The 10,264-nt window shown below is 39.7% G+C and overlaps 1 protein-coding gene across 1 annotated transcript; it reads right to left on the bottom strand.

Annotated features, from left to right (window-relative positions):
* On the bottom strand, positions 1-1,334 carry LOC137817907 (uncharacterized). The gene is made up of 2 exons (XM_068621132.1): positions 565-1,334; positions 1-91 (listed from the first exon to the last, which is right to left on the bottom strand). Exons 1-2 carry the CDS (start codon positions 1,332-1,334, stop codon positions 1-3), a joined length of 861 nt encoding a protein of 286 aa, XP_068477233.1.
* Between the last annotated feature and the right edge of the window lie 8,930 nt (positions 1,335-10,264).

Below are 10,264 nucleotides of genomic sequence, written 5' to 3'. Positions count from 1 at the left end.
TTAAACTTCCTTCTTCTCTGTCGCACTGGCCTGACCTGTGTATCCATTGCTAGGTGGTGACTCAGGAAATCGGGGTCGGTTCCCGGCATGTCTGAAGCAGACCATGCAAAAGCATCCAGATGCCGTTCTATCACCTTGGCGATCTGGTCTTGTAGCTCACCTTCCAAAGATCTTCCCAACTTGAAGACCTTGCCCCCGATCTCCCTCTCGAGCCACTCCTCGACGGGTTTGGGCCTGGTTTCACTGGCAATCACCGCCCTGGCGATACCCGATTCCCTGGCCTCCTCCGGGCGGTTTCTCGCCTCTTCTTCCCGTCCGGCGCTCTTTCCCTCAACCTCAGCGTCTACCATGATGACATCGCCTTCGGCGGTCACTTCCATCGCCACATCAACAACTCGCCATTCTGTTGGCCTGGGCTCCACACCGGGAGGCGGCGTCGTGGTGATGTAGCTCACCGACCTCTTGTTCTTGAGGCTGTTTTCGTAGCACTTCTTTGCCTCCTTTTGGTCAGATCTTATGGTGATCACCACCCCCTCCATTGATGGCAACTTAACCTTCATGTGCCTGGTTGAGGGCACAGCTCCTATTTTGTTGAGGGTCGGCCTTCCCAACAGAATGTTATACGCCGAGGGGGCATTCACGACGAGGTACTTGATCTTCTCCGTCCTCGAGGCTGCCTCATCTGTGAACGTAGTTCTCAACTCAATGTACCCCTTGACCTCCACCTGATCGCCAGCGAACCCATATAAGCACCCTCCATAGGGCCTTAACTGGTCAAGGGGTAGTTGCAGCTTGGTGATAGTCGGCCAGAACATTACATCTGCCGAGCTTCCTTGGTCCACCAGTCCCCGGTGGACCTTCCTTCCTGCCGTGACTAGCGAGACAACCATGGGATCGTTGTCATGAGGTACAACATCCCTGAGATCCTCCTTCGTGAACGTAATGTCCACATCTAGCGACTGATCTTCGAACACATCTACTGCCATCACAGACCTTGCATATTTCTTCCTCTGTGACGCAGTACATCCACCACCTGAGAAACCTCCAGCGATGGTGTGGATCTCGCCATGAGTGGGCATCTCATGCTGCTGACCCTCACTGCTCGACGCACCCCCCGTCCTCTTGTCCAGCAGGTAGTCATTCAAGAAGCCACTCTTGACCAAGTCGTCGAGCTGGTAACCCAGGGCCAAGCACGAGTCAAGAGAGTGACCAAAACTTTGGTGGAATTCGCACCATGCATTCGGTTTTGGTCCTAACACCTTGTCGCCAACTTTCTCCGGCGCCTTAAGCCTGGCCGCTATGTTGGGAATGGCGATCAAGTCTGCCAACCCCATGACGAACTTGTACCTGGGTGGGCGATTGAACTCCCTAGGGCGCCCTGGGCCCCTTCCCTTGTTTTTTTTTGGATCGTAAGGATGGCGAGTCCTTAGATCCTTTTTAGCCGCCGCCGTCTCCAGCACCCTCTGCGGCTGGATTCTAGTATGGGCCCGTGGCCTAGCAGGAGCCACGCTCCCTCTCTTTTCGGCGACGTCACTCTCGTCGGCGATGTGGGCCACAACAAGTCGCCTAACTTCAGCAAACGTGGCGGGGTGGCCCCTAATCAGCGCCTCGCAGAAAGGTCCAGGCAGCACGCCCTTTTTGAAGGCGTATACCAACATCTCCTCGTCTTTGGCAGGCGAGCGAACCATCTACGCCCTGAAACGATTCAAATAGTCCCCGAGGAACTCTCCCTGATACTGCCTCACGTCGAACAGGTCATAAGACACCCTAGGTGGCGCCTTGTTCACAATGTACTGGTCGACGAAAAGCTTCGAAAACTGCTAGAAGTTGGTTATGTGACCTGTAGGCAGGCTAACGAACCATTTCAGCGCTGTTCCCTGGAGCGTGCTCATAAACATCTTGCAATAGACAACATCTGAGCCTCTTGACAGCATCATCTGCGTGTGGAACGCAGTGAGATGTGCTTCAGGATCCTCCACGCCGGTGAAAGAAGCTTTCACAGGTACCACGCTTGCAGGGATCGCCGTGTCCGTGATCGCCTGAGCAAACGGCATCGGAAAGACGCGCGGTGGCGACGACGGTGCAACTTCCTCAACAGTTGCGCGGCCTCTCTGCTCGTGAAGAGCTTGACGCAATTCCTCAGTGACCTTGCTGAGCTCTTCATTTCTGGCCTGAGAGGCGACCAGGTCTTCATGCATCTTCACCTGCTCTATGCGCGATGCCTCCACATTTGCCTGCAACGCACGCATGATCTCCATCATTTGTGCCATGGTCATGGCGCCTTCTGCAGCAGCTGGCACAACAGGACTTGAACGCGTACTTCTCATCTTTCTCATGAAAAATCAACAAATCAAACTTCAGCGACCAAAACCTTCACCAGCGGAACGATCCAGCAATCAATCGGTCAAAACCTCTTAAACTCCAAAGAACTTCCAAGAACGCAACCACAACAGCACGGGATTGATTCGGATGCAAAAACCTCCACAGAAACTTGCAATCTCAACACGAACCTACCGCTTCTCCACCAAAACTCCCGATTCACCGGTCAGAAACTTGAACGATCGGTAAAAACTTCGATTCACCGATTGAAACTCGCACAAACGGTAAGAAACTTCAAGAAACCGATCGGAAGCTCGAACTAAAGGTGGAAAACTTCAAACTACCGATCGAAAACTCGAACAAATGGTGGAAAACTTCAAACTACCGATCGAAAGCTCAAACCAACGGTGAAAAACGCCGAAAATGGTTGCACCAGCACACAACCACACAAGAACCGCAGAAACTTCAAGAAACTCACGCTGTGGATGGGTAACACGTTTTACACGGCCCCACGGTGGGCGCCTGATGATCCTGCCGGTTGACCTGAGTGCAAGAGCCTTGCCTCGTCAAAGGATGCTCCTTCTGGATCAGCTTCGCACCACGTTAGCCTCTGTCCTTCACGCCTCAATTCCTCGCAAGAACCTGAAGAAAACAGAGTGGCGCCGCTGCGGCCGATCGCGCTCCGACGCTCAAGTCAATGACGGAATCACCAAATACTAAGAGAGAAAATCTAAACTCAAGGAACCGTGCGCAGTGAATCTCGGTGTACTCAAGAGTATTCTCAAAGCGTACTCAAGTGTTCTGAAAAGCGTACCTCAAAGTCTGTTAAGAGTACCTTATATACCTGAGCACTTTCTCTCTCCTGACGGTTATACCTCTGGACACGTGGCTCGCATCCAGCCGTACACGTGTTGCCATCTGGAGCCTCTTTCCACTTAAGCGTCACCTCTACTCTTCAAGCTATTCAACTAAGTTACCCATGCAAGGAGTAACTTGGTGCATAGCTTCCTTGGAGCGCGACCCCTTAAGCGGCGAGTACGGGGTGTCACCATGCACACCTTCTCTGTGGTCTCGCCTGCCGCTATCACGATCTGCTTCACCTGCGCATCGTGCATGTTCTGGGAAACTGTTCCCTTGCCTCGACCTCTGGCTAGGGAATGATCATCTGATAATCTTATCCTCCGTACTTGTACCTCTTGAAATCCTTAAGCAAGCCTTCCTGATCTTTCGGCGATGTGCCCCTTTCGGCGGCCTCTCACCACCTGATCTCCTAGTACTCATGTATGGCGACTATGGCGCAACTCTGGTGACCGCCGGTTACACACACTAGAGATTGGAGAACGCCAAACCAACAATTGGCGACTACACAGACTTCCCGATGTACTTCCCTTCTGTCAGCTAGGTGTCCCGTTCAACACGCCTATATTATCGCTTGCTGCCACGTCATTACTTCCGACTACCTGATCGGTACAATACTGATGCCTAACATGAAATTTTTTTATAAAAAATATATTGAAGGTATATTGAGGTTCTACTTGGTTTTAGTTAGTTTTAAAAATTTAAAAGCACGAAACAAATCGAACCGCTAATTTTTAGAACAAACAATTCAAAAGTTTTTTATTTCTTTAGATTACGCGTTTTATATAATGAACTCGAGACCCAATTCTAACTCTACCAAAATTATTAAATAATATTAACATTAGTGGTAATATAACTATTATTCAATTTACTCCACTATTCTCTCAAGTTTGTATGTTTGAAATATAAATGATTCAAATATTAAATAATATGGTCTATTTTAACATAGCAAAAACAAATCAAGACATGTAACCAAATGTACCCAATTGATCTAACGTAATTTAGGTTTAACTATGTCTAATACAAAATACAAAAATCTAATCCAACCTGAAACTTTTTTATTGAATGTGTGATAAATTTGCTCAAACTCAACGTGTGTCTTAATAAAAATTATAAATGGAAAGCTCAAATATTAAATAATACCTAAATATGTTTACAGAGTGGAAATAAATATAGAAATTGCAAGCGATATAACGTAAAAGAGAAAAATAAAGAAAAATGATAGATGTTAATTAAATGTTTTAAAATAAATTATCCATGTATCATTGCTTTTAAATATTTGGTGAAACTTCTCCATAAATCTTTTACGTTGTGTTTGGATCAGGGGTGCATTGTTGATGCATACGGAACTGAGGGTGCTCCCCTTGTCTGGATTTGTGATTGTGGAGGGATGGGGGAGCGTGGAAGTGGAGGGATGCATGCAAAGTAGTTCCTCTCAGCATTGGAGATATATACGAAGGAATGAAGAGAAAGCCACGTGTGCAGAAGTGTTATTACATATGTGCCCCTCATTTTCTTTCACTTTTTTTTATGAGTTGATGATACAGTCGTGCCTTCTGCTTTGCATGCATACACAAATATTCCATGCAAAGATACTGACCTTGGCACAGGAAATCTTGACTTTTATTGTCTTTAATGCAATGTTGTAGGTGTAGGTGGGTAGATGAGTTCATTAATATAACACACGGGAGTTATTTATCTAAGATAAGCTTCTCGTGAACATATTCATTTGCATTGTGTGAGGGTGTTAGTGCAAGTCATAGCTGTTGGATAGTGTGATGAGTGAGTCGGTGTTAGTCATAGCTATTGGAGAGTGTGGTGAGTGAGTCGGTAATACGACCCAAATCCATAAGAAGATGACCATGGATGTCAACTTTGAAGGGTCATCTCAACAAGCAAAAGAAGATTCAATCAATAGGAGGAATGGTCAAGGACCAAAGCACTTGAAGTTCTTCCTATTAGTTTTCTTAAAATTGAGGCCCAAGACCAACCCATGATCTCATCATCCATCATGTCTAAGAAGATTACTAAGAGCAAGGGCACAAACATTAGTAGAGGAGCTTCAATTGATGTCTCTTTTTGTAATTTCTTTAGAGTAGATTTAAATAGAACATAAAAGGGAGGTATGGATAGGAGTTTAGAACTTATGAGAAGAAGTAGCAAAGTCACACTTTTCATGTGAAGTCACACCTTCCATGTGACTTGTTTTTAGCGCCATTTTCAAATGGTTTGCATTTGGAATTTCCTACCTTAAATCTGGCCCTCTAATGCTATAAATAGAGGTGCTTGGGTCATGTAAAGCCACATTGAAATTGAGTAAAGTTACTCTACTCAAATTGAGTGAGAATTTGTGAGACTTGTTTCTCCTTTCCTAGTCTATCTTGTGAGTGTGTGGGAGCTCTCAAGTGGCGGCATTCCTCACTTATCTTGGAGTCTATTCATCTTCCAAGTGGCGCGAACACCTTCCCTAACTTAAACCACATAAGTTCTTCCTATATATCTTTCATCTTCCAATTCCATTTCCATAACATATCAATCTCTAAATATGTGTTGTTCATATGTTCTTGATTCTAATCGGTTTGTTTGTATTGTTTGCTGTTTTCCATTGGTTTAATTGTCTTGTTTTGGTGTTCTTGTTTCCGCACCCTAATTGTCATCCATTCATCACCTATAATTGTGTTTTTCCTTTGGTCTTTTGAAATGAACCTTCACATCTACTTAACACTTGTTAAGTTAATGTCCAGTGAGGATTTTCCTTAGACTTCTCACCATAATTGCTTAATGATTACCGATCCTAATTCTAAAATGTGTCACCTAATGAAGCAACCTAAAATCAACTCACATCAGTCGGTTCCAGTCATAGCTGTTGGAGAGTGTGGTGAGTGAGTTGGTGCCAGTTTCTATTTATCTTCCAAGTGACCTGAGATATGTTTTACATATTCCACAATGCCTAATCGATTAAGCTTATGAAACGCATAATCCATAATCGATTAACCCATAAAAAACAAGCATAATCGATTATCCATAACACATAATCGATTACCTTCTATTTTTTGGAGTATAATCGATTATGTTGTGTATGTTGATGGATGCATAGTCGATTATGCTGTTAAAAATGTGTTCATAATTGATTATGTCCATTTTATATTGAAAACTATGAATAATCATTTTTAAAGATAAACCATAATCGATTATGTTATTTTTTTTTATATTTTTCAATTTCATATTTTTGAATAACTTTTGTTTGTATTTTTTTAATTTTCATGTGGTTGTTTTGAAGTGTTCTCTTGGTGTAAATTTTTAGCAACACCTTCATCTTCGACCATCAGGTTATTGTGTTCTTCTCCATATACATAATTTTTTATTTAAATTTATATTTAATTTGTGTTTTTGTTGTATTCATGAATTTATACATGTTTATTTTTTATTTATTTAATTTATTTTATAATTGCTTAATTTGAATAACTTTATAGTTTAGTTGAAATTAATTTAAAGTCACTGTTATATTTATATTTTAGTTTATATTTTGATTAAGCTAAGCCTAGCCTTATGATTGAATGAAATCATAATATAAAGTTATTATATATTTTTAAAATTATTAATTAATATATATAAAAAATTGTTGTGAATTGTTATAAAGTAAAAGATTTTACATAATTTAAATTTGAAGTTATATTTATATATAGAAATTGTACTGGACAGGAATGCTCGGGACCTCGGTCCAGGTATTTGGGAGAGATCAGCTCGATGTTTGGGCTCAAGAGGTGGGTTGTGAGCTCGACCCAGATGTTGGTCCGCCTAGAAAAGGTAGTTAAAATATTTTATTTGTTATCATATTATTCTAAAGATGAAAGATATACTTGTTATTGTTTAAATCTGTTATAATATTATTCTGAAGATGAAAGATATAATTATTATTGTTTAAATCTGTTATCATATTATTCTGAAGATGAAAGATATAATTATTATTGTTTAAATATGTTATCATATTATTCTGAAGATGAAAGATATAGTTGTTATTGTTTAAATCTATTATCATATTATTCTGAAGATGAAAGATATAACTATTATTGTTTAAATTTGTTATCATATTATTCTGAAGAGAAAGAGATATTTTATCTCTTGTGATAATGTGCAAGTTAGTTATATATTAATTAATACATATTAGTTACATATTAATTAATAGTTGTTGAGAATAAAAGAGGAGAACCTGAGAATAATGGTGCACATGTTAAACATAATGTTTTCTTGCGGTTAGCACTTGAAGATAAGTGGTGCCCGTTAGCATGTGGTTTTTCTATTATTATTTTATGCTTTCAGTAGAGATTATATTCTCGTGAGTAAAATTTGTTGAACGAGTAAGCTGTAAAAGGGGCTTGAGACCCTAGGTAAAGGTACGCTGTTTCTAAATACTAGATTGAAACTGCATACTTATCTTATTTTCGTAAACTCTCACTGACTTGATCGTTGGAGTGTGATCAACAGGTAGAACCCCTCTGTCCCAACAGAGCCATGATCCAGTGCAACGAGAAGTTAACGGAACTTTCCACTCAAGTCAATCGGCGAGAAAGTCAACCGACGAGAACAAAAATTAATTAAAATTTAAATTAATTATCATATGTGAATAAAAGAAGTAAATATTTCATTTGAAATTGAATACTTATATTAATAAATTAATTATCCCTACTTTAAAAACTTTTACCCATTTTATGTAATTTATTATTGTATTTTGAGAAAAAAGAACATGATCAAATATAAGTTTTCTTTTGATATATTATTTTAAATTAGAAATATTAATACATTATTTAAAATTAGAAATATTAATATAAATATTTTTTTTCTTATTAATCAGAATTAATTTAATATATTATTTAAAATTAGAATTATTAATATAAATATATTTTTTCTTATTAATAATAATTAGTTTTATACATTATTTGAAATTAGAAATATTAATATTGTAATAAAAATTTTGTTATATTTTTCTTATTATTCAAAATTAATTTTCAACATTATTTGAAATTAGAAAAACTGATATAAATATTGTTTTTATTATTATTTATAATTAATTTCATTCATTATTTGAAATTTGAAATATAAATATAGTTATCCATTTTTTGTTTTATTAATCAGAATCCAGAATCCATTTGAATATTTAAATTATGAAATTATAACTATTAATATAATTATTTTTTTATTAATCAGAAATGAAATGATACAGTATTTTAAATTAGAATTATTAATGTAATTAAATTTATTTGTTTTATTAATGAAAGTCCATTTAAATATTAAAATTATGAAATTAGAAATTGTATCAAACAGGAGTGCTCGGAATCTCCGAACCTCGGTTTAGGCATGGGGATATGTCAGCTCGACTATTGTGCCTAAAGGGTGGGTCATGAGTTTGATCCAGTTATATTGGTAAGCGCGATGGAGAATAATTGATGAGGACCTAGGAGAGAGTGCGCCTATTAACCAGGCCCAACCTCTGAGGAGGAAGACTAGGAGCATCCCTCAAGACATAAGGCTAGGTCAAGATTCTCCAATCACTGCCTGAGCACCTAGTTTGCCCTAGAGGATCACGCGGAGCACAACACAGACCTTGTGTGTTGAGCATCAGTTGGTTTCATTATTTTTAATTTCAGTATAATAGGTATCATTTAGCATAAAAGGAAGGGGTGAGCTATCATTTTCAGCTTGTTTTGACCTACCTTCTAGAATGTAGGATGATGGTGCGACATTGACCAAGTTCAGTACCTTAGCTGCACCATATTTTTCCTTTTTCCCATCATACCCCTCTTGCTTGTTTTCCAAGACTCATTCACTTATAAATAAGAGGCCTCCCTCATTGTATTTCTATGTTGAATTTTGAGAAGTAAAGAAACTCTGCATAATTTGTGTGAGCTTATACTGAGTGTATGAGTGAGTATCCGAGTTTAGATACCCTAAGAGATAAATGGATCATTCTTGGCGCAGTATGAGATGACCAAGATTAGAAAGATGCAACTATTCGAGTATACATTATGCGAAGCAATGCTTGGTGAGGTCAAGGTACGTGACCCTTGCCCAAGTCTGTGAAATGCACCTATATCCATCGAGAATGAGCATCGACTCGTTGCGGCTGTGGGGTATAGTTCATCAAAAGGTTAGTTATTTGAGAACCCCATGATTTCTTATGCTCAGTTTGTGCATAGAATTCTTGTTATTTTTATTACTTCAAGCTCAGAGAGTTAGCCTAAGTGTTAAATTGATATGCTAACAATAGTTGTTATGCTTAGGCTAATCGAAGTTTACTAAGTTAAATAACAAGGCATGCTCTGGCCTAAGCTAGTTGAAGTCTATTATGGCATGAATTCGCAAAGTTTCCAAAGCATTTATACATGACAAGGTAATTAGGATAGAAAGTAAAAGTGATAAATAAAAAGTGTTACATTGTTCAAGCTTTAAGAGAGTTACAAACAGTTGAAATATAAGACTACTCATCCCTTAATTGACCATCGACCATGGTTTTATCCGGGTCGAGTTGGGAATAATCAATGTTAGGGTAGAGTCTTGATGCTTCTTCAATGGCCACCTCAAATCCTACAAGGTAGGCTTGGGCGTCATCTTGCTTGCATGCCTCAGTTTCTTTGGAAAATTCTTCATCTTTTTTAGCCAGCTCTTCTTTGAGTTTATTGACCTCAACCAAGAGTCTGCCCCTTTCTGCAGCAGCCTCTTGGGCTTGGTTTCCAGCCTCCTTGGTCTTCTCGGCCAACTGTCGCTCAACTTCTTGTTGTAAATATTTTGTATGCTAGAGCTAACTTTGCAAGAGTTCCATCTCTTTGCGGAGCTCATATATCTCTTGGGCCTTCAAGTCCTTTGCCACCTTCCGCTCTTTCATTTTGGCAGTAGCCAAGCAACTTGTGGCAAGGGCTTGGCCGAATTGTCTTATGACTTCACGAACCAAGTGGTTTTCGTTGTGAGCCATAAGCCTTTTCTTCTCTTCGGCAGGAAGCAAGACTTCCTCAAGGAATGTGGGAGCGTTAAGGCTTTGGTCCCATAGATTTCTTCTTTTGGAGCTCTCTACTTCTCCCTCTCGGAAAACAAT

Source organism: Phaseolus vulgaris, chromosome 10 (genome assembly GCF_000499845.2).
Source record: "Phaseolus vulgaris cultivar G19833 chromosome 10, P. vulgaris v2.0, whole genome shotgun sequence".
Lineage (NCBI taxonomy): Eukaryota > Viridiplantae > Streptophyta > Magnoliopsida > Fabales > Fabaceae > Phaseolus > Phaseolus vulgaris.
This window is presented reverse-complemented; position numbering and strand designations above follow the sequence as displayed.

Excerpts from the sequence above, each read along its gene's own strand:
- LOC137817907 (XM_068621132.1), bottom strand. The coding sequence starts at position 1,334 with ATGGGGTTGGCAGACTTGATCGCCATTCCCAACATAGCGGCCAGGCTT. Across the intron at positions 92-564 it reads GGAGCTGTGCCCTCAACCAG|ACATGCCGGGAACCGACCCC; the intron begins GCACATGAAGGT and ends GGTCTGCTTCAG.